The following is a 25,098-nucleotide window of genomic DNA, read 5'->3' as shown; positions in this document are numbered from 1 at the left end:
TACATGCATTGCCAGGGTTTCACTCTATTTATAAGGAGCAGGTGCACCCTGTACCTCCCTTAAGTATGTTAATTTCAGTATATGTTCAAGCTGTGTTTATGTGTCCTTTGGATACATTGCCCCATGCAAAAGTGCTGTGGAGTAATTTTCATAAAACACAGAATATAAATGTTTATAAATTACAAATATTTCCAAGGACAGAAATTGGTGCCAGTTCAACAGAATTCTGTAAGATGTTCTAGTTTCTAAACTGAACGAGATATGTTGTCCTTCTCAGAGAGCTAAACTTGCAAAACAGTGCAATCCTGTGCCCTCTGAGAATAGATGAAAGACAGGGTGGATATTTTTTAAAATGAAATGAAAGTAACTTGAGTTTCTTGTTTTAAAAAAAAAAAAAAAAAATGCCAGCACCTTTTGCACACCTATCTTTATTAAAATGGACTTCAAAAGGAGTGGTTTTTTTCCTTGGTGCTAACATCCAGGTGTTTTAAGTGCTTTTGTAAGGAAAAAGAAGTTGGGAAGACATCCCAAGGCAAGTGAACAAGAGGGATCTGTAAGTATACAAGCTTTCAAGTATAAATCTTACCACAAGTGTGGGTATACTGCAGGTTTCTATAGGGGGCTGCCAACTGCATGTCCTCTTTCTTACACAGGTAATAAATGCAGAACTGCTACCCGTTGCACTGCCTGCCTGTCTCTATGGCAACTGACAGAAGTGGTGAATAGCAGATGCAGCATGTTGGTTAAGGGGAGAAACTGCCCATTTTCCACAGGCAGGAAACAGAGCAGTGATCTGAACTGGATGAGAAGGAAAGATGAAAGAAGCTAAAAAGGAAAAACAGAATCATAAAGGAGAAAACAAAAGCAGCACAAATATGACCTTAGCTTTTGCAGAGGAAAAAAATGTGAAAAAAACAGGAAGAAAAGCGAAAGGAAAAAATCACAGACAATCAAGTGTAAGAAGTGGAAATAGTACCTAGAGTGCATGATTCAGAAGCTGAAGAATAGCACAAGGTATTCAGTGGGAGGCTGGAGAAAAGGTGATAATCGTAAATAGATGGAAAATCATTACTGCAAGCTAAATGCAGTTTTGTCCTAAATACGATGACAGCCATATAGGCTGAAGTCTATCCCAGAAAAGCAGGTGGGGACTAAGTGTCCAGGAATGTGCACTGAAGTAGGCTAATATTAAGCCAATGCCATCCTAAAGCAGAGCTTTAAGGTTGTGTCATCCTCCATGCATGTCTTTGGGTTATCTGTGGCGAGGCTTTTCATTTTCCTCCCTGTTTCTTCCTGAGTCCCTCTGTGTGTACCACAAAAAGAAGGGGAAGGATAGGTGAAAAGGCAGAGCAAGGCAGTATCATATTCTGTTATTTAAATGAAAACTCTCAAGAAAGAGTACATTGCATGTAACTGTGACCCTGACTCTCTAGGTGTCCCAGTGCGATAAGATCTGTGGGAGATTTGCTAAGAAACAGAGCTGGGGAAAGCCCTTCTGCTGGCTCCTTGTGTGAATCAAGATAAAAAATTAGTTAACATGGGCATTCATGGGAATTCAACCTGTGCAAGTGGGACAGACCACCATGGACTGGAATTGTTACTGGAAAAGTGTTGCCGAAGTTCATTGAATGATGAGAAGATTCATTAGGCAGATATTTAGCTACACCAAATGGCAGGATGAATTTGGCTACAGGGAATTCACCAGTAGCTGTTTCTTACGTATTTAGTGTATTTAAAATTCTGTCACTGATGATGTTCAGGGCACTTCCAGAAGACACAGCAAGCCCAGTGACTCATCTTATCGTAGCATTATCAAGAATATTGTTCCTGGTAGCAGATAAGCTGCCTAGATAATCACATCCAGTGATCATGTTCAGATTACGTTGCACTTGGAGGAACTAGTCTTCATTCATGTCAAACTCATTCCACAGATGATCTTCCAGAAGAGAAAAATGCAAAAACGAGAATTTTACCCTGTATTTTTTCAAAACTAGCCAGAAATGGCAGAGAGTATTTACCAATACAGCTGTATGCACTTCGTTATCTTTTGGTCATCCTGATGGCTTACTAACATTACCAAGAAGAGGAAGCTAAGAGTCATATTTGTAATGTAAAATGAGGTAGCATAAGTTCTGTTCTTATTAAGGAATTTTGAAGCCATATTTGTACAAAGAATAATGAGAATGTAAGGTCATAAAGAATTTCTTATTTTCAGCTTTAAGCATGGGATTCAGGAGAGCTCAGAAAATTACATATTTGAAAACTGTGCTGCACAGCTGATAGAATGTGTCAACATGCTGACAATACTTTATTTTGTTAATGGTAATATTGTCCTCATGCTGTGCAGAAAAATGAAAATTGTCTGAATTAATAAGAAAATATGATAGGGTGTTTATTTTAGCACTCTTTAAAAATGGATTTTGTTACTGCATATAAGGACTTGTAAATGTACCGGCTAAGTGTTACAGATTTATTTAGCAAGGCTGCTTGATAGAAATATTTTAATGCTCTTTTTAGAAAGAATTAACATAAAGTCTGAAATCTTTTCTTCCATTGAAATTCAGCAGTTAAATTCTGTTAAGCTGATGTTCCAGCTTATTTTCTAGGCTCACTTTCATTCCAGCTGTGAGCGGGAAACTTCAGGAAATCATTCCTAAAAAACACCTTGAGGTGACTAAATTGCTACTTCATTTATATCAAGATGGGCAAATTGAAAATCTGCCAACCACAGTCACTAGTGCAAGTCCTGCTGGGCTCCCACCCAAACAGAGGACACATTTTGCCTCCTCTATGATGCAGATATGGGGGATTGATAGTTTGAAAGGTAGGAAGTTCTAGACAAACCTTATAGATTCTGAAAGCAAACAGCACAAAGTCTACACAGTTGTCAGTGAGTGGGAGTAAATGGCTGCAGTATAAGATCTTCTTTGGGAAGGTCTCTTAGCAATCTGCAGTAATATACCCAAGTCCTTTTTTGCCAGATAAGGTGCAAATACTAGCAGAGTGTTTCATGTCCTGTGATCCATTCTAGTCACATGGACTTTTCAGAAGACTTGTTAGCAAAATATTAAAATGAAACAGCAGTGTTGGCAAGTGGCTAATGACAATTTACAAATAGGATTTAAGCTACTCTCATTAGTTGCCTTTCCCCATGGCTCATATTAAAGAAAAGTTTGGGAGTTGGCTGTATACTGCTAACCAAAGGATTTGTTTTATGCTGTTACAGGAGTGTGTTGTCCATATTCTTTGTTAAGGGCCTTGCTGTTTTACAGGTGGGTATACTCAGCACCAGCAAGGTTAATATGAGAAGAGTTAGCAATATCTAGCATTGAAGAGACAATTTAAGTGTCAAGCTGGTGGAAAGGCAACTGGACGGGCAGGGATTAGCCTGGTCCTTGAGATGCCTAGGTCTGTTCCTTCATGTGGCACACACTCCATAACTCTTCTGCATCTCAATTCCCCTATCTGGAAAACTTGAATAACAGTTTCCCTTGTACTGCACAGGAGTTCAGATTCCATAGGCAAGAGCTGTAATATTTGAAATGGATGGGATTTTTTAAAAAATTGAGTGGCCTGAAATTCTGTGACAGTAAACTCTTCTTGGAAGGTAGATTTGTTTTATCATCATTGTAGAAACTAATCATTGTATACAGGAAATCATTTAAGGAGTGCTGTTCTGAGAACAACCTTTAACACCTTCTAAAGCATTAGGAAGACATCAGCCTTTAGGATATATGCCAAATGGTTGATATTTATAACCATGTAGGCAGTGCAGCCTGAATAACAGGGATTACTGTTTTAAATATGTTTTCTGTAACCTTCACGTTAAGGGTTATAATTTCTCTTTATGATCAGATCTTTTGTAAAAATTACTGGTGGTCAAAATGAGCTGTGTATCTGGTACACAGTCCTGTGGCCAGAAATCCTTTAATGCAACAACTCTACTTCAGTATCTGTTAAGAACTAAAGTGTTTCTCAGATGCAGGATGATAATCTTTGTGCACTCTTAGAACTGAAATTGCCTTTGGGGCCATCAGACTGCTTTGCATTTGGGGATTTGAGCTTACAATGCTAGACTGCAGCATCTGTGGCTTGTATATGGGTTGTAACCTCCAATAAAGCTGTGGGGCAGACAGAAAATGTTGTTATAACCTAAACTTTTAAAGCTGGTGTGTCTGAGTTGTTAGTCTAAATTTTATTCTATTCATAGGCAGTGGTTTTAAGCTTTGTTGATTGCTCACTTTGATTCTTGTCACAAAGGGTTGTTTTCAGGGTGCTTAAATCTTCCTTAAAATCTATTTTAGATTTTTGCCATTTAAAAAAGGAAAGTCTGTATTGGTCTGTGCAGGTTCCAATGTAAAATTATTGAAAGAAATTCCTTAAAGCTAACAGAGCCAAAAATTGCGAAATCTTCAGAGTTCTAAGAGCTTTGGTTGTGTTATTTGTCAGCAAACACTAATTACCTTTGTCAAACAGTTCTAATGGCTTATTCTTTCACCTTGTTCTAAAGTCTCCTGTATTTTGGTGTGATGTATTCTACTAACAGGTCACTTTGTCACAAAAGAAACAGAGGTTTCAGTATTCAAAATAATTTAAAAGTTGTTCTCCATTAAGGGCTTGAATTTTTAAATTTTCTCCGAGTTTGTCTGTTTGGTACTTGGTAATAACAGAAAAAGGAAAGCTGTTGATGGCTTTTCTACTTCATTGTGGCTGAACTTTTCCTTGATTCCACAAAATTGCTGTGAATATGTTCAAGTTGGTTTTAGTATTAATACAGTATGGACAGTTTTATTGTAAGAATAAATATTCATTCAATACTTCTCATTTTCAATGTAGTCTGTACTTAGATTGCTGTTTCTTCTGATGGTCACTCAGTAGTACTTTGAACTTGTTTAAAAGGCAGATGATTTAAATTTAAGAAAATAAATAAAGTCAGGCTTCAGGTGCACATGGTGAAACTTTCCAAGTTTGATAGCATGTTTGTAATGTAACATGGCATCCTTAAGGAAATGAAATAATTCCTAAATTAAAAAAGGTCCTTATACGTCACTGCTCAGCTCTGAGCAGCAAAGTGCCAGGAGACAGTTGGTGGTAGTACATAATGCCTGTTGCTGGTGACAGCACCATAAATGGTCCTCATATTGAGGATGGAGGAACAGATTAAATAAGGGATAACTAAAATACTGTAAAGTATTGTGACGTTTGAAAAACTATTTCTTTTTTTTTTTACACCAATACCAAATACACATGAGGTGCACTTTTGGCCCACAGAAAGGGACTGATCTGTCACACACAGCCTGCTCTTCCAGTGACATCGTCTGGAGAAGTTACAAGTTAAGCAGTTCATGGTTTTATTTTTTAAACGCTGAGCCTAAATGCAGGGCTTTGTTTTGGCGTGATTTTTCAAAGGTTTGTCTCCACCCAAATATATGTTTGAGAAGTAGATGTGTTGTTTCTGGTTGTTTTCCCTTAGAAAATGCGCGAGTACAAATTTATATCCTGTCTATCCCTCCTCATTCTTGTTTTTTCTTTTTGCTTCTGCAGTTTATCGTGGAATGTCATGGGAACACACTTCTTCCCCAGTTTTTGGGCATGTACCGGCTCACTGTGGATGGAGTTGAAATATATATGATTGTTACAAGGAATGTCTTCAGCCATCGTTTGTCTGTTTATAGAAAATATGATTTAAAGGTGAGAAATAACTGCAGATAAAATAACTGACAAAGTACCTGAAAATCATAAATGTAAATGCTAGATTCTGCTGTTGATTGAAGATTGCTCAAAATTTTAATGAATTTAAACCTGTGTTATATAATAATCATGATGAGCTGGTGTAATTCTGCATCTAAGCTTAGAAAAGCTGAAAAATGATTTTATAGAAACTAAATATTTTTCTGTGTTGTGCATATTTTAAATGGAGTGATTTTACCAGAAATATTGTTGTATATAACTAATGGCTAAGGGTGAAGCACTTCACACAAGAAAAATCAGAATTCTGCTTACTGTAGGCTTTTCTCAACATTATGGAAGGCCACAGCTGACTGTGTAGAGGACTTACATAAAATGACTACATGATGTCATTATTTAAACCAACAAAACGCTACTACAAAGTACATCACTTCTACAGAAGGTTCATATTTCCTTCTACAATTTAAAAATAGTTCTGAGAAAAAGAGAATTGCTCTTAAAATACAGAATTTCTTCTGTTGTTATCATAAGGTGTGTTTTAGTTTTGTTCTAAAATGTAATTTCGCTGATATTTAATATACAGCACTTAGAATAAAGGCCTGAAATACATTCATGGTCTTTCTGTATAAGGGATTGTTTTTATTTCCTCCATAAAGTCTCCCTTAGAAACCTACTTCTTTCTAATGCATTTAATTTCTGTGTTGAATCACTACATGCATCTGCATACTTATTTTAAGATATTTATTCAGCTCTATATTAAGAGGTTTGTAATGCTACATGTTGCAGCAACCATTCCTAGGAATTTACCTAGGAACTGGTTGTATAGTTGACTGAACCTCATCTATGAGAACTGATTTCCTGACTGTTGACTTCATGGTTTTTAGTACTTGGCAGAGCTTACAGAAGAAAGATGTTTTTAATTTTGTTTTTGCTCTTCTTTGAATTTACCCTCTCAGATTTTAGCTGTTTTTCATTTGAAATATCCTAGTTGATGCATGAGGTGACTAGTGCAGAAAGCAAATATTCAATCATAAGTTGCCTTTTTTTGGAGGATTTTCTCCAAAAGTGCCACTAAGAATGAGTGACTGATCTCAGTCCTGAATGGGAAACGAGTAACTTCCAAAAATTTGAGAGAACTACATATATTTTAGAGCATCATAATGACCATATGCATTAAAAAATGGGGCAAAAGCACAATACCAAAAACCAAATAGCATATAATACATTCTTACCATTGGTCTAAGCAGCACTGCATTTGCTGCTGCTTACCTCTGTGAATGCTTCTGTACACTGTTCAGTTTGTCCAGCTAGGCAAAATTGCCTTAAAGATAAACTTCCCTTGCAGTTTAAATTCAGCATCAGTGTCATATTGTTCTTGAAAATTACTGCCCCCCAGCATATGCATAATGACACTGCTAAGATTATAAAGAGTTTTTTTCTTAATTTCATTGATACAGCTTTTGCAGTTACAGGTTCAGACTCCATTTTTTGTAGGCATTTCTGACACCAGCTTAGCCAAAAGTCTCCACTATGGATCAGCATAGGATTTCAAAGGTATTTTCCTGTCCGCTGAGACTTTTTCTTAAGATTACTTCAGTGTTAAACTTCACAACCTCCAAAATTTTTACTATTGCAAATCTTTTTTTCCTTATTTGGTTTTCTGCTGATCGTTGTCCAGACCCAATAGTTCTGGAGGCAGGTAGAGCACAGAAAACGCTATAAGTAAATCAGTAAACTAAAATATCATAGACTTTTGTTGGAGTTCTTTATCAGCTAAAGATATAATGAAATGCAATCTCTGCTTTCTGTACTGTACATAATACTGAAGGTCTGCTGTCCATTTATCTTTTCTCTCTGTTCTTTCTAAGTTTTCTCTGCAGACAACAAAGTATGATATAAAAATGTGTAGTTCTGAATTCTTACATTCTTTGAAGTAGTGTAAACCCACTCGAGCACTTCTTTACCCTTCCAACAAGACAGAGTTGATGTACCAATCTTTCAATATCCAATGCTTACCATGTTACTGTAATGAAGGCATAATTATGGCTACTGTTTATTGCAGTGCTGTTACCTGATAAACTCTGGGTACCGAAAGGTGTGGTCCTGCTTCAAGAAGTTTGTAAAGAAATATATACAGCCATTTTTTTGGTCACCTCCAGCTTATTCAGAAAGCACCACATTACATACACATCTCAGTCATTAAATAAAAAGTATCTTAAAATACCCATTATGCCATTGGTAAACTGTAAATCTTTTGAATCCACTGTTGATCTCATCTCTTCTTTTGACTTCATGTTGCTGTGAGGTACACTGTTCTTGTTTGTACTTTGTGATCTTTTTTTTTTTTTTTTAAATATTTGTATGTACCTATATTGTATGACATCCTTTTTAAATGTGTATTATGTTTGCCCAAGATATTTAGAGTAGGGTATCCCACAACTGTACATCTAAATTGGCACAGAAATTTCAGAAGTCTGCCAAGCCAACTGAACTTACAAGGTTGTCTCAGAATTAGGATGAGACATGAGGAAGAAACCCCCATCAGTCACAGAGACAATAGGTACAGAGCATTTGAGGATTTAATCCATCCTTCTTCTCACGTGATAGATCTTCTTCAAGAGATGGCAGAAGTTGAAGACATTCTACCTCCCGTGTCACCTTCTTAATTTCAAAAGATGCAGTTCATCCACTTTTTGACCTGTTATCGTAAAGTTTTCAAATTAGTTTCTGACATATGCACATTTTTAGATCCATTTTTTCTGTTTCAGGGCTCTACTGTGGCTCGAGAAGCCAGTGACAAAGAAAAGGTATGGTGCATTTCTGTTTACTTTTCAGTTATCTAAACTGCTAGCTAGTGTCAGGACAAGCATAATCAGTGCTGTTCTGCCCCTTTTCTTTGTTTTCTGTCATATTCTCCCGCTTGAGTTCTACCTTATTCCATCCTTTATCTTTCCTGTATTTACTGCAGACCTTTGACTGTTGGTTTGCAATGGTGTTGAAATTCCAGAGGTAAGTGAGCCACTCGTCTGCCTCCTCCTTTTCCTTTTTTCTCTTCTCTTCTTAGTTTCTTCAGGGCCTGCCCTGTGGTAGGAAAACATCAGGAACTTCATTCTCTTCCTGCTTCTTCATCTTCTTTTTCTTGCTCTTTAATATAAAGATTTATGGACACAGATTTATGAAACTGTGTGATGGGGCACTACTATTGTGAATGTAAAAATGAACCAAAACTCGAATTGTGATAACCACTGGTTATGTAAAGTTTGTTCAAACAAGCCAACAGCTGACAGGCATGGACATACACAGGTGTAATGAGAGGGAGTAGTCTCCTTCAAATTCTATAGCTGGAACTTTGCTGTAAAAGGAAGTTGGTCACTTTGTTTTTCTCCATCTGCAACTTGAGTTCATTTGGAAAATTGAACATTTGCAAAATGTTCTTTGAGATTCCAGTGGCACTTGAGGTTTGTCTGAAGGTTCTGCAGATAATCAAAAGTGGAACATAGTCTCCATTCTGTAAGACTTCTTAGATTTCCAAACTTTTGAGCTGTCTACGAACTTGTGACACTAGTTTTCCTAAGTTTTCCATAATTCTTCTGAATTATGCTGTTGCATAAGATCATTCAGCAATTTGCTTTAAAGACTTCATTTTGTTTTGTCCCAAAATTCCATTCCAATAACTTGTTTTTATCCTAAGCGTTAGTCATACCATACCAGCCTCTTTAACTCTTCTGTTGTGAATCACACAACTGCAGTAAGGAGTAAGGGGCATTCAGTAGCTGTCAGTGATGCATTTCTAGCTGTAAGAAACACTCTGTGTGCTGAGTTTTTCCACTTCTTCTTAAGGTGTGGCTGAACACTTAAAATTCTTCCAGTGGTGTGCAACTAAGATGTCACAAATGTCAGTTGCCATTGCAGTAATCTGCATTAGCTCTCCTTTTCTGTTTTGGGCCCTTAAGATCATTTCTTGAGTGGTCTTCATTCCTTTCTTGAGGTCTGTTTTTGGTCTCGTTTAGTAGCACAACTCTAGTGTTTTTAGAACAAAGATACTAACTCTTCAGGTTTCTTGCAAGTGATACCCAGTGTCATTGAAAGCCTCTGCTGGTAGTGCTGAAATTAGCTGATAGAAATGAGGAGGGCAAATTACTTGGATGTGACTGCTTCAGATTATAATATTAATGCTTGGAATAATAATGTAAATATTACTAATATTACACATTTAGCTCTACAAGAGATGATACTGTGCAGATGTTTGGTGCTTATGTTTTTGAGGAGTTTTAGGAATATCAAAATTATCAAAATTAGATAAGTCATGATACACTGATGATATAGAGTTAGTAACTATGTATTTAATTACTATGTAACTAGTGAGAACCAGAAAGAATCACTAAATTCTGTTCTCGTGCAAGTCCATGGCAAAATTGTTATTGAAACTGATTATAGCTGACTTGTAACAAAGCTGTTTAACTATATAAAAAAAATTATTCTCCATGTATAAAACATGAAATTTTAACTTCAGCAAGACCAATGACAAAATTCCTTTCAACTTCTGAATGTCTGGAGCCTCCCCTTTCATTTTGCATATTCATATGAAAGCTATATAAAAATTGCTCCCCCAGATTCTCCTTCTGATCTTCTAAGTTTCACACATCATATTCTTTTCAAATGCATTTGATTTCTTGGAGACAGAACTACATGAAGCCTATGGAGCTGTATTGCAGTGTCTGGCTGTTAGAACAGACTCCTACTACTCATAATTCAGCAAAGAGGTGATAAGTTACCGCTCTGAACAAACATTTCTAAGCAGGAGAATGAATTGGGTAGAGGGAACAACATTGTACAAGCTCTTTGAGAATCTGGCAAGGAAAAAATAATGTTTTGCTATTACGTGCTTTCTGTGCACATTTTGAAATCTGTCTTTTGGTCTGGAAGGGGTCAGAAGAATACACAAGTATCTTCATTGTAGGTATTTGGAACTCCAGGTTCAGATCACTGTGATCTTAATCTGTCCTGCAATAGGAGCTATTAGATAAGGAATTTCCTTATATAAACTACTCAACATATTTTTAAAGATCTGTTTTTAAGCTTGAGTGTGTTTGTGTACGAATAGACAAAGATGGTTTGGTTTTTGAAGCGATGTAAGCAGTGCTAAATGCCTGCTATCATGAGATGTATTTCTGTATGTGTGTCACTGGACTGGGGACCTTGAGAATTGTGTTGAAATCTATGAAGTTCGAAAAAATAGTTCTGAGTGACTGAACAAAAGAAAAAAATATCTGTCTGGTACCTCAGATACCTGTCTGGTGTTGTAACTTACTAGCTAACATTTAGCCAGGGGCAAATTAAAGCATCAATTTATTAATACCACCCTGCAATGACACTATTCATAACAGAATCCCAATTAACGGCAATGTTAATTAATTACTTATTGTAGGGATACCCACTGCTATTCATATATGAAAAACAGAAAAGTAATAAAAGGCAATAATCTTTTGGTGTTAAAATATGAGGTTAAAAATGTCTGGCCATGCTGTAGGTTTTAATAAGCTTTTAAGTAATTCATGTTTAATTTGAAATGCCAGTATTCAAAGTGATCAAATGGTTTTCAGAATGTCAGGCACAGTATGTTGGCTTCCTTTACAACTGCAGAATCCAGAAAACAGTGAAGTGGATCTTTCAGTCACTTTCTAATGAAGACTGCAAATTTTAAATGAATTACTCTGAAATGACTTGGATAAAATGGTGATCTTCTTGACATGTTTTCCTATCAAAATACTCTTTGTTACTTAGTTAATAAATGAGAACCAATCAATTATGCAAAAAAGATTTATTGGACCATAAAGTAAGAAATCAGGGGAAAGAAAAGGTATTTTTCTATTTTAGTTTGGTAGTGTAGAAAAGATATGAAGATTCAAGGTTAAGATTTTAGGAAGAAAAGCTGGCTGGATGAATGAAAATGTCTGAATGTTAACTTTCTGTCTTATTCTCAGTTTATCTTCCATTTGACTGTTTTCAACTGTTTAATATCCTAACATATTGATGATAAGCTCTGAAACTGTCATTTCAGTGTTTTATGGTAATCAGTGTGGAGACAAGCTCCATCCCTTAGATTTCACCTTAGCACACAATTCTTCTCATTTGCATTGTAAGTGATATTTTTAATAATAAAGTCATCACTTTCTTGGCAACAAATATCATAACATGCACTTACAGATGTCTTGAATTTAAAAAGAACAGTATGTTTCAACAGTTGTCAAGTTCTGACAGCTGCTCCTTTATTTTTTTTAGTCTTTAGTTCCGTCTTAAAAAAAAAAGAAACATTAATAGTGGGCATTTTCTATTCATTCCTTGGACAATTTTGCCCTCTTAAGTGAAACAAGGATAATGCAGAACTCCCCTGGTGGTCTGTCTGCTCATAATTATGCTGTACTTTCAGTATGACATCAAATTAGCAGTTCCAGCTGGGAGTACTTGTAGTTATAAAGAACTTTAGGATGTTGCTGGTGAGTGAACAGTTCAGAAATTTCAAGAAGCAAATAAAACTAGGTGATGTGAAACCTATCATATTTCATCTTTCTTGTAGAATTTCATAGAATGATAATTATGTCTTTCTGTTAATGCTAAATGGGTTCTGTTACTCTCTGTGATAGGTGATTTTTTGTAAATAAGCTCAAATACATAAAAAGACAGTAAATACAAGACCTTAGCAACAAGTTTACGCAGTCTTGAAGTAGGTAAAATTTGATTCAAGGCAGATCATCCCCAAAGCTTAGAATTTTTTCCTGCTGTTTTAAAAATGCATTTTTGACTTATTTCTTTTAATGATTTCGATTTGCTTGTTTGCCAGTCGCACGCAACAGAAATGAAGCATGACTGCTGTTTCTCTGTGAAATACATCTCAAGTTGACCTATGCAGAGATCATAACTTTCAAATCATCACACTGCCATGCATTGCAAAGATAACAATAAATATTCAGAGTTCAGATTCCTGTTTCAACACTTTGCCTTCATATGATGCTAACCCATGACTGTTACTTAAGCAAATCACTATTTTCCTGTTGACTGGTGGGTAGGTTTTTGGTTTGGTTTTGTTTAAAGGTCTGTATTCTCTGTGTTAAAGCAATTGTTTTTTTCTTAAAGAGAATCTTGGTCTTGCATTTTATGTTTCATGTTCATTTTGTAGCTGGAGAATATTCACTATAGGTATAATTCTGGATGCATTTTCCTGATCTCAAGTTTTTCGCTACTACTTTTGTACATGCTTGAATTCTTAATCCATCTACACTTTCTTGCACAATCTTTTGTCCTACAGAAATCCATCTTGTACCTTCTAAAACCTTTTCAGCATTCTCTTAAACCCCAGTTTTGAGGTTGCACCTTTATTTTCATTGCCATTTACAATCCCCTTCTGCCAAACACTGCAGTAGGACCTGGTTTGGTCAGAAATGCCTACCCAGGACAAGGCAGTTTGTACAAGAGAGGCTTGGAATCCATAACCAGTGGAGGAGAGCAGCTCCCATCTCCAGACTTCCAAAGGAGATTCTAGTTATTCTTTCTTCTTGTGGATCTGGTGCCTTCAAACCTTTGACTCAGTTCAAAACCACCTGTGCCAAACTATTGCAAATAAATTCATAATATCCTTCTTTTAAAAATGCTGCCTTCCTTGTATGAGTTGAAAGTTAACATCACTTTTTTAATTTAAAAAAAAAAAAAAGTAAAAAGTGAATTTACTAAGAAAAGAAGCCTAGGATGCAGAACTTAATTCTTGGCAGATGTTGTACACCATTTCCAAAATGTATAAACTGACAGCCCAGTTCTGCCAGCAATTAGCTGTGGGAATAAGGTGGCCGGTGACTAGTTCCAAGCAAACATTTCCATGCACTGTTTCTCCCACAGCCTACTCTCTGCCTTCACTAGGTGAGGTCAGGTGGTGAAGTTAGGGGTTTTTCTGTTCTTGTTTGTTTGTTTGTTTTCCCTTCTTCAGTCCAACAATTATTCTCAAATTTCACTGTCCTACAACTGTTTTATCAAGCTTCTTCCAAAATGTGAGCATTAATACCAGCCCATGATTGTTATATTAGGTCATAATGCAAAAAATTCCTTCGGAAAAAAAAAAAAAAGTACCAGTTTTTCGTTTTAACAAATCAGGATAGGATGCTGAATTGAGATGCGTAAGACATCTGCAAAAACTATATCTGTGTCCATATAGAAATGAAATTTCGCCTCTGATTCTTCTCAGTAATTTTAGTTTTTGAATCTGGCTTTGTGTGTTCTGTCATCATAGTCCAAAAAGAAACTGACTTCATTGCTTTTCAGCCCTCTCAAAGACAGCAAAACCTTCTTATCATTAAAGTTGTCTGTAACCATGGCAAACTTCAGAATGTGAACCTGAAGTGTGTAAATAGCATGCTTTTCTAATAAATAGATCCTCCATATTTGTAAAACTACTGTGCCTTTCTTGCATCTTTAAGTAGGGGATTAAAAATGATGGAAGTGGTTCAGAAAGAAAGTCTATTATTAATTTAGTGGAAGTAGTTAGATGTTCATCTCCTGTGCAGCTCTTAAAATATTTAGTTCTTTAATGATAGTAATATGTTCATTATAATGAATTACATTCTGGGAGAATCTTTTTCCAACAAGGATTTTGCTTCATTGGAAATATTTGAGACTTCATTAAAATTTAATCATATCAATTATTTCATTAAAGTGAAGTCCCAATTTTTTCATTCAGATAGTGTTTCAGACTGCCATAATGTGGTTTGCTTTGTATTTATTTCAGTGCATCAGTATAAAATGTTCATATTTGAATTTTTCAAAATGAACACATACATTATGAATGTTAAGTAACTCCTGGAGCCACTTCTGATTGTATACGTCATGGGTTTTCATTCCTAAATCCTCAAATAAATTCTAAGCCATTAATTTGAGTAAAATTGCCACTAGAATTTCTGCTAGTGCTGGCTGTGATTAATAATATTTGGGATTACAGCAGTATCCTAGGGCTGTTCAGCTTCAAGTAGATGTGGGGTGTGATACTGTCTAGCACATAAGAAAAAAAGAAAGACACAGAAAGCTTTGTCTGGAAAGAGGTAGAAGAAAGAATGTAGTATGGGGGCATCATTCACATAACATGGTGAGAGCAACCACCAGCATGTAGCTCTTTAGCTCCGGTTTCTTATACTGCAGCTTTTATTTCTTGCTCTTTTTGTTTCCATGCATCAGTGCTGGCTTTCAGTTCATGCTTGCATTTGCGAAGCCTTCTCTGCTGTGGGATCTAGGTGAGGAAACGCGCCCTCAGACAAAACCTGCAGGGTGTTCAGGCCTGAGAGTCTCAGCATTGCTAGCGCAGTTCTATTGAAAGTAGCTCCTGCCTGGTCCAGCAGAGCCTGCCCATGGATCCGCATGTCATGTCTGAGCCACGGGCATTCCTTGCCTCCCCCAGTCTCATACAGCATCAGTGGGGTTTTTTTCAGTGTCGATGGGCTTGTTTTGCTTTAACCACTGCCTAGTGTCATCTGCTGCCTGGGACAGCTGGGCGCAGACATAACTCAAGATGAGGACTTTTTAGTGACTTTGGTGCTAGCCGTGAAGGAGCACGGTTTCTGCATTCTTTTCATTAGTGTTTCAGCCTTACTGAATTCATCCAAATCCTTCCATTCTTGAACCTCCCACACATCAGATTCCATCGCTGGCCTTGGCAGCATCCCTACATCCCCAGCCCGCCCCTGCAGAACCAGACCTCCTCTGTGGGGCTGTTTGCATGTGACAGGAATGCTTATCTGAAATTCCCCCTGCTCCTTCTCGTCCCAGACCTCTTGTTCAGTAGGTCAGAAAGAAAATCGATGCTGTCGTACAGCAGTAACCAAATCACTGCTGGCTTTAGGAAGCATCTGTGGCACCTGTAAGGGAAGCACTTCAGGACAGCTCACCCGAGGAAGCAGTGCCCTGAGGCAGGGCTTTTCTTTCATGTGAACTTATAGATAGAAAGCCTCTGGAGCAACACTAGAGGGTATCTTAATACATCACAGTGTTCTAGGTGCAACGTGGCAGTGGTTCAGAGCAAAAAGGCTTGGACTTCAGTTTTTTCCAAGGTTCATAAGTATTGGGATGCAATGAATTTAGCATGGATTCATAACGAAATGTTGCGGGCAATAACTTAGGTGATAACAGCTACTTCTTAAACAAGCGGAGCATTGTGGGATCTGAAGCAATTCCTAATTTCCAAGTCCAAGAAAATAAATTTGAAGAATTGGGAAGCTGAGCATTTTGGCCACTTTTGTGCACAGCCCAACAGCAGGAAAAGCTTCTGGGAAGATGCATGAAGGCACTGCAGGGTCTGCTGTGTCATTTGTATTTTAATCTTGTGCTTTCCAGTATGTGTGTTTCAGAGAAGAAGCAGAAGATACAGACATCTTCTCCTTACTGTGTTGTAGAAAGAAAATAAACTTACAAAAAGTACTGTTTGGTGAAGTTACGTACTTACTGCTTGTGCTGGTGGAGGATATTCCAGTGGGCTGGTGTTAGCTGCTTTTCATTCCTAGTGGGAGGACTTGCAAATGAGGATAAACACTCAGGTGTTCTGCCACATTTCTTTGTAAACAAAGCCTTTTCTTCCCTAATGTTGATGAGAGATGAGGGCAGGGAGAAAGGCTGAATGGGCAGAATTTTTCAAGGCTCTGATTGTAGAAGCTATGATTACTTCTGGGTCACTTGACCAAATACCCTGGAGGAACTATTTTGTCATCTGTTTTCTTGGTTGGGTGTTTCTTTAGAGCAAGTTTTCAGTCATTGCCCTCTGAAAACAGCCCGTTTGAGGGTCTCGGTACTTAAACTAGTGGTTACTGCAGTGGTCATGTGAGAGTTTCTGGCTTTCCTTAGTGCTGTTGCAAATCACTTCATGGCAGAGTTAAAGGTGAAGATAATCAACTAATGCTCCAATATCAAGAATATTTAATTATGTATTTAAAAGGTAGCAGTCTTCTCTGGCATTCACCACTTCTAAGCAGCATTGCATAATTCATGTTCACTTGATATTTTATAAACAGTTATTTGGTATTAGGCACTTACTAACATTTACAGTAGCTATGTAAAGTGTAATCCAGTCTGGCTTGATCTATAAGCTCTGATGCAGTAGCACTTCATTATGAGGTATAGATTGTGTCTCAGCTTCACTTACTGTCACTTTGACAAATGATATCTTGGAAGAAGTATGGACTTGAAGGTTAGATGCAAATGAAGTATTGAGTTTGATATTTTGTCTTAGTTAAATTTACTGCAGTCCCAGAGAATGTATACCTTGTAGGCTCTCAAGCGTGGGTAAGCAAGGGAGGACAATTTCTGCAAGTGTAGTTGCTCACACTGCAGAAGTGGTGGGGCTTTCAGCTGTGACAGCTCACTAATGCCCTCTTTTGGGCCTTCGAGTGCCTACCACGTTTTGGGAGGTTTGAGGGTTCAGCTCCTGGTGGGGCTGGAGAAGCTTTTGCTCTGGACCCATTCTGAACCGTCAACTGCACTGCACTTCTGTTTGTGTTCTGACTCTGACAGCAATTTTTGTTTATTTTAGGCCAAAGAGCTGCCAACATTCAAAGACAACGATTTTATTAACGATGGCCAAAAGATTCATATTGATGAAAATAACAAAAAGATGTTCCTTGAGAAACTCAAGAAGGACGTTGAGGTAAGAGTGCCCCTGATCGGTTCTTTGTTGTTAAAATGTGTGGCAAATTGGAAATGGCTCAGGAAAGCATACCTGTAATTCATAAATGAAAACTCTTTATCTGTAAGCACTGACTGTTTTAAATGAAACATAATTTAAACTTTCAGGAGTTGCTCACTGCTTTTGCTGCTGTGATAAATGGCTTGATGCCATAGCTGGTTGCCATGCTTTATCCCTGCCTTGATGATGTGATGTAAAAATGATGGTACTACTTAGTGCATAAGGCTTTACAAGCATAGTCCTTCCAAATGCCCCCAAGAGAGAGGTGAGTATTGCTGGTTGTTTTACAGGTGGAGGTACACCAGGACTGCCTGATGTTAGCTGGAGCCATGTGTGTGGACTGTAGCCTGTAACAGATAATGTAGCTTCCCTTACTCACGGCTGTGCATGCTCTATTTGTTTCATCTTAGTAATCCAGTTTTAGATTATGCTTAGTATCACAGTAGTGATACATAGAGAAATCGGTATGTACCAGGTGGACTTATTAGCATAGGTCTTACAGATTTCTAATTGGCTGAGTGTAGTCTATTCCTGCTAGAAAAATGTTAATATACAAATTTAATGTCATACTTACTATGATTGATTTAGCCAGTCAGCAAATAAAGAAAACTAAATTTGGGGCTAATTCATATAACTTGACTTCAGTTTCTGTAATTCAGAATATTATCAATAAACACAATATTTTGCAATGCCTGTACTTAAAACCTAAAATCTGTTTCTGCTTGTTGGAAGAGACCTGATAGCAGATTGCCCCTGGGACTTAACGAGACTTTCAGCTACTTCTGTCAGGATGGCCATGTGAACTGACTTGTCTAGTTTTTCAGATCTGTATCTGAGTGTTGTTCAGAAGCTCAGTAGTTGTACAAAATACTGAAGACTTAGAATTTGCAATCATTTGCTTTTGAAGAAATGTAATTTCCCATTGTCATAATGATGAGAAATTTATGATGATGGTAATTATGAAAACAAAAGTACTTTGTGAAATATCAGTATATGCTTCTCCTATATTTGGAACAACATTATGCTAAAAAATTGCTCTGTCAATGTCACAGCTCTAGAGATAGGTTTATTTGAACTAAATTTTTGTGCTCTTTAATACAGTGCAGTTGCTGACTAAAGCTTTTAGTTTAAGTAGGTTGCAGACAAAATCTTAAACATGTGCAGTGAATATAGAAGATATTTTATGGCTGCAGAAGGTGGATTGTATGCTATCTTTTACATCATCTACTGGATTGTAAATACAAGGGCAGAATCTAGATAATATCTTGAGAGGCTGTGTTTTATGATTTTGAAATTTATACAGAGTATTGTTAAATATACGAAGACCACGAGTGTGAAGTGGTCTGACACCTGATTTTAATAAAGTCAAGCTGTTCTTCAGCCTGTTTTGCTTTTACTGGTTCTTCTGCCCTTGCTAGCTAACTAATAGTTTACATTTTTTACCTGGACTTGGATGCAGATTTTACTACAGTGAAGAGAACTTTGCATAAAATTATCTCATGAAAAGTATTTATAGTCAGACTGTGAAATAGAATTCTGAAGAATGTGTCTCTGTATCCATTCTTTTTTGTCATTAAATGTTTTTTTTGTTGCACTGTGTTTCTCTTATAATTGTCTCGCACCCTTTCCTTTATTCAAACTAGCACATTATAATATCTGCTGCTATTGTAGTAATAACTGTTGCTGCTGTTCTGATGGCCTCTCATCCATGACTTTTCTCAGTTCATTCCTGCCTCATTTCCTGCTACCTCATTCCACTGAAACTGTCCTGAGCACAATCACATAAGGATGTTTTTTTCCGCTGTAAGTCGGATGATCTTTACTCTGGGCTTTCACAAAACCCTTGTTCCTCCAATTAGCAGTTCACTCTTCTTCCCAAGGGTCTGTTCTCTTTCTTGTAATTTTTTACCGTTATTGGTAGATTTTTCTCCTCTCTCTTGATATTTATCAAATACCCTACTGGCTTCCACTTCTCCACTTTCCACTCCATTTCCTTTGGCCAATTTCATCTGTTTTTCTTGTATATTATTGTATATCTTCTCTTCCAGTCTTGTGAACAGTCTTTTGCTTTATTGTACTTGAAATGGTTAGAAACTTTCTTCATAAGCCTCTTCTCAATCTCTTTTCATAATATACTTCTAGCACTTTAATTCAGAGTCATGTTAGCTATGATTGCTCTCTCAGAATCAGGATTTTGACAAACTTGCTTTTTTATTTCTTGATGTTTTCATACTTATCTCATTGTTGCCTCCCACTATTCCAAAGTCTGACCAACATCCCTTTTCTGGTCTGCTCTAATTTGCATTTTATAGCCCATTAGTTCTTCTAAAACCTTAAATGATTTGTACTTTCAGGTTCTCTCTGTGTGTATCATAAGCAGAGGTCCCTCCTATGGCAGCTTCACTCCTTGAGCTGTTAATCCCTTCTTCTTGCTTGGTAACATTTCTTATTTTCATCTTCCTCTTTTCTCCCTTCCTTACACTGTTCCCATCAATTGAAAGAACAGTTTGTCTACACAGCAAGTACATTCATCTCCCAGCTTTCTTCAAACTCCCATCTTTAGCCTTGATTCAAAGGTGTGCTTCCGTTCATGTTTATGTTTTGCTTATGTGACTTGAATTCTGAAGAGAGTGTGGCATCATTTCATTTCTTCGTGATGTAAAACTTCACAGTTGCAATTTCCATTGCAAGGATATTTAAGCACTTTTGCATGATTCTGTAATAAGGCTGAGAAGGAAGTGAAGGGACAGACGTGGCTGCAGACCATGGCTTCCCATGTGCTGCTGTGGTTGTCAGAACAACTCTAACTGGAACACCGCTACAGTATCCTAGGGCTTTTTAGTGTAAGTGACCTGCAGCTATCACTACATCTTAACAATTAAAGGTCTCTCTTTGCTAGCTTTATCACTTAGTTCTCCACTTTGCTTTTTCTTAAAAGTGCCCGTTTTTCTCAACCGATGGCATCTTTGTAACTTCTCTTATTTGAAAGTGGAGCTCACATTTGTCTGTGATACTGATAAATTGCTTATTATCACTTTCTAGTTCCTTGCTCAGCTAAAACTCATGGACTACAGCTTGCTAGTTGGAATTCATGATGTTGAAAGAGCTGAACAGGAAGAAGTAGAGTGTGAAGAGAATGATGGAGAAGATGAAGGTGAAAGTGATGGGACACACCCTATTGGAACTCCTCCAGACAGTCCAGGAAATACACTGAACAGCTCGCTGCCTTTGGCTCCTGGGGAATTTGATCCAGCTATTGATGTTTATGGAATAAAATCTCATGAAAGTAAGTAGTAATAAACATTTGCATGCTAAGATTCTTACACTGGAACCCAAACATCTTCACAACAATATTAAGGGAAAGTTACGTAGCACAATATAAATTTGCTTTGTAGAGGAGGAAATCAGTTGTTCTTTGGGTGAAGCAAACAGCAAAAGACATCTGTGATGCACAGCTTTGTTACTGAACATATTTCTCAGATGTAGTGATGTGTGGGGATGCATGCAGTCAGCTAGCATACCTGCTGCACAGTCAGCTCAGGTTCTGAACTAGCTGTTCAGACATCACAGTTCTCAGTGGCTGTTCAAGACAGCAGTGTCTGCTGTTTTTTTTCACCAATATTTACATTAATAAATATATAGTTTCGTTCATAAATAAAATATGCTTTTGCTGACTCAGAAGCACTGCCTCTCATATAAAATTTAGTTTTTCCTTGTTTGTTTGTATAACTATAAAGGAACTTGAAAGCCACATTAAGTGAGCAATAATTCCTATTTCTGTATGCTGGTGTTTTATTTTACACTTATTCGGGGGTTTCACATATAAGTGCATTTAAACTTTCACTTAGGAATATCTTGAGCCTGTGGTCTCTACAGAACTTAACTCTGACTGACATTACCCTTCCCCAGCTGCTGAGTGATCCTAAAGAAGTCTCCTTTGCTGGAAGGAGAAGGCATGATTGAAATGTCATTCTCACTTTCATGTATTTGTCCTTTGCAGGTGCACCTAGGAAGGAAGTATATTTTATGGCCATTATTGACATTCTTACTCATTACGATGCAAAAAAGAAAGCTGCCCATGCTGCAAAAACAGTAAAGCATGGGGTAAGTGTCTGTTTTCTTCCTCTGATACAGTTTATACTTCTGCGTTTTTCTTGTTTAGTGCACTGATAGAATACATTTCAAGAGACCTGTGCAAAGGAGAGAGATTGTTTTTTCCTAGTTTCATATGGGATAAAACAGCACAGAGTAACTTCTATACATTGCATACTAAAGCTCCCTCTTCAGCTACACACATTTTTGTTACCCATAAAGAAGACCAGTGAGGCACTGCCCTTTTAGGGCTTTGTCCTACATTAGTGGGATGTATTTTATACTTGCAGACAAAGCTGTTCACCAGGTACTTGTATTAGCTTGCAGCTCAGTGGAAGCTGTTGTGAATCTTACTTCTGACACGGGACCCTGGTGATGGTTTCATTGTTGGGTACAACCTGCTGAAAGTCAATTCCTCAGCATATAACGTGTCTGACTTTCAAAGATTTCTTTCAAAAAAAAAAAAAGTTCAATTTGCAAGATTAAGTGTAAAAAGTACATGTTAGATACTTGGATACCATTCAGTGAAGGCTTGTATTTGACTGCCATGAATTTCTTTATTTTTGACTGAAACTGCTGCTGAGCAGCAGACACCAAAGAGTTATGGCAAAGCAGCCCAGTCTTCCAAAGTGAAGATTTGTATTTTCCATTATCACTTGATGGTGATTTGAGGTCAGAATTTCCTAAGATCATAATCATTTCTGAAGCTGGGGTCCCTCCTCTAAGAATCAGGGCACTGTGGATGGTTTTAATCAAAGAGTTTGGGTTTTTTGAGTTTCCAATAGAAGGTAACTTAGAATGCCTAGCAGTGAGAGCCCTGGACAGGCTTGCAGTACATTTTGCTCATTACTTTCTCCATTCTAAAAGCACTTGAAAGTCGATGCAGGCCTTGTGCAGCCATTAGCTGGCAATTATTAATGAACTTTAAAAACAAAAAACAAAAAAAAAACCTGTGATCTCGCTGAACTAGTAGTTGTGAAGCTCATTTGGGGAGTCCAGATTTAAAAGTTGGAAAAAGTGTGTCTCACTGTTCCCACGTATTCCAAAGCAGATGAGTTAGCAGTCAGATAGCCATGTGCATCAGCCAAGTGGGGACACATGGGATCCAACTGCAGTGGTTCAGTCTTCTCTACAGGAAGATGCTGCTGTTCAAGAGATGGGAATCTGTGAGTAGCGTGCTTAGGTGTGAGCAGTGGGAATTGTATAGGGGAATGAAACACAATGAAAGTAAAGAGGAATAAAGAAAGTGAAGAGTGCCATTCAGAATCGGGAGGCGGATGCTGTGGTGCCCAGCGTACCTGCACTGGTGTGAAGCCTAAAAAGGTGCCTTTCATATTCTGCTGGAGGGTTGGTGGAAGTGTGTGTGTCTGGTTCTGAGACCGCAAGTTAATCCATCACAGTGCTGCTGGTGACAAAGCATTCACTAAACACTGCTTCTTCCTTCTTTCCTCTTCCCTCTCCATCCTGTATTTAGGCCGGTGCAGAAATTTCAACTGTTAATCCTGAACAGTATTCAAAGCGCTTCTTGGACTTTATTGCCAACATCTTGACGTAACCCCTCATGTCACAGCGGACAGACACGAGATCTGGGGACAGCAGCAGAGACTACGAGGGTAGGGAAAAAGGAACTCAGAGAAGCGCTCATCTTGCAGAAAGCAACCCCTTTGTTTACATCTGCTGGCAAAGATGACTGAAGTGGGGTGGAGTACTCGCTTTAACAGCTGCCTGATATTCCCAGCATAGTTCTAGCTATTTCTGACTCTTTTGTGTGTGCAAAAAAACAAACAAACATTAAATTAAATAAATAGAACAGCTTACTCAGAGTGCACTGTGACAGTCCCACTCTGACGCTACCAGCTGAAGCGGAGCAACTGAGCAAAGAGGCGTGGGGTGGGGGTGGGGAAAGTAAATGCATGTTAAGTCTACAATATTGATAGCAAATTGTAAACTGTGGATCAGTTTATTTTTTGAACTAAAAGATACGTGACAGTATTCATGACGGTGATGATAATAATAAAAACCTTACTGCGAATGTTACACTCACACCGTGCACACTGGCACTCCTTACAAACAGCACTGCAGCAGTGGGCCCGTGGTGCTGGAGCTCTTCCCATCAGGTTCCTGCAGTTGGGGGGTTTTTTGTTGGTTTTTTTTTTCCCCTTTCTCCCATTTCTTCCTTTTCCTCCGCACGTCGCATCGGGCAGCCCGTGCTCTCAGGCACCAGGAGCTGATGTCTCCTACCTTACAAAGAGCTAACGTGTAATTCATGCTGTGCGTACATTTTTGCTGCCGTGAACTTACATTAAGGGAAAACCTTGCTTATTTCACTTTGTTACCCGAAGTTTTCATTTGTTTTATATTCTTGCCATATAGGAGCTAATAATGTTACAAGTGGAAAAAAGCTTGTCTGAAGAAGTGCATAGTTCTGGGCACCAGTAGCAGAGTCTCTCACCCTCGAGATGTACGCGTGGATAGAAACTCCATTCTCTTGTAATTTAATGGGAATTTGCAGTTTGGATGCTTACATTGTACTGCTTAAACGGCGGGATTTTATTGTAGATTATCCCTCTAAAAATTAACCCCGGATTTTACTGTTTACATGATTAGGAAAGCAGGGATATTTCTGAATTTTAGAGCTGTGTACAATATGTGACTTTTAAGTTTACATGTAAAGTTGTTTTGCAGTACAGATGAAGTATGCTCGTCACCCTCCAAGCGTAATGTGCAGCCATGTACTACGGTGAATGTCTCACTCGCGCCCCCGGCAGACTCTTACAATAAAGTGAGGAAGGATACTGCAGAGGGATTTTTCCCAAGGACGTCTTTTATCACCAAAACGACCTGTCCTGCCGTGTACTCAAATCTGATTGTACAGTGCATTGCCTAAAGCTGTGCTGATCATGTTTAACTTGTTTAAAATTTTTAAACAACGACATTGTATTTCTGCTCTTCTTGTATTTTTCCCTGGAAGATTCCATGCTTGAAAGACAAATTTACATATGCTTAAAGTTTATCTACTTATACACTGTGCTAAAGCTGTGCCTTTGAAATTTCTTTATTGAAATTGTTAGATTTTGTAGGCAATCTAAAGGAAGTCAGGCCCTCCCCATCATCATTTCTAACAGAGATCAGGAGTGCCAGCATGCCTTCTCCATTACTAACATCAGTGCTACTCAGCCTGCACCTGTGCATAACGTACGTTTTACTTCCGAGGAGCCTATAGATAGCAGCCCATCACACTCTTGGTGGCCAAAGGCAATGCTATCCCTTTTGCTGTGTACTAATTCTTTTCTCCTTTGCCCGACCTTCCCTACAGGATTTTTTGTTACGTTTGACTTAGTGATGTCTGCAGCACTGTAATGTATGTGTATACTTTTGTATTGTATGTATTTAAATAAGTTGGTACTGTGGCTTGATATTTTGTTGTCCTTTCCTGTATGCCCCCCCATCATCTGCATTTATCACCAGAGTTTCATTTCCTGTGGCTTCCTGAAGTGTGAGGCCGCAGCGAGACCCTGAAGTCAAAATGAGGTACACGTACTTGGAGTAAATGTTCCATTGCGGCCAATCAGTGTACATTTTTAGACCATTTTAGAAATGTACCCTTT

At 37.9% G+C, this 25,098-nt stretch overlaps 1 protein-coding gene across 3 annotated transcripts in view; it reads left to right on the top strand.

Moving 5' to 3' along the window:
- PIP4K2A (phosphatidylinositol-5-phosphate 4-kinase type 2 alpha) overlaps positions 1-23,045 on the top strand; it is a gene marked incomplete at both ends in the record, with an annotated part of 97,576 nt that extends 74,531 nt beyond the window's left edge. For all 3 annotated transcript variants that reach the window (XM_079538402.1, XM_079538401.1, XM_079538403.1), the window contains 6 exons: positions 5,545-5,691; positions 8,457-8,495; positions 17,246-17,359; positions 20,441-20,684; positions 21,399-21,502; positions 22,965-23,045. In XM_079538402.1, the coding sequence (XP_079394528.1) occupies positions 5,545-5,691; positions 8,457-8,495; positions 17,246-17,359; positions 20,441-20,684; positions 21,399-21,502; positions 22,965-23,045 (729 nt within the window). The remainder of the gene's footprint in view (positions 1-5,544; positions 5,692-8,456; positions 8,496-17,245; positions 17,360-20,440; positions 20,685-21,398; positions 21,503-22,964) is intronic.
- Positions 23,046-25,098: the final 2,053 nt, after the last annotated feature.

The sequence above is a fragment of the Tetrao urogallus genome (genome assembly GCF_951394365.1).
Source record: "Tetrao urogallus genome assembly, chromosome: 7".
NCBI lineage: Eukaryota > Metazoa > Chordata > Aves > Galliformes > Phasianidae > Tetrao > Tetrao urogallus.
Note: the sequence above shows the minus strand (reverse complement) of the source record. Positions and strands in the feature narration are given on the sequence as shown.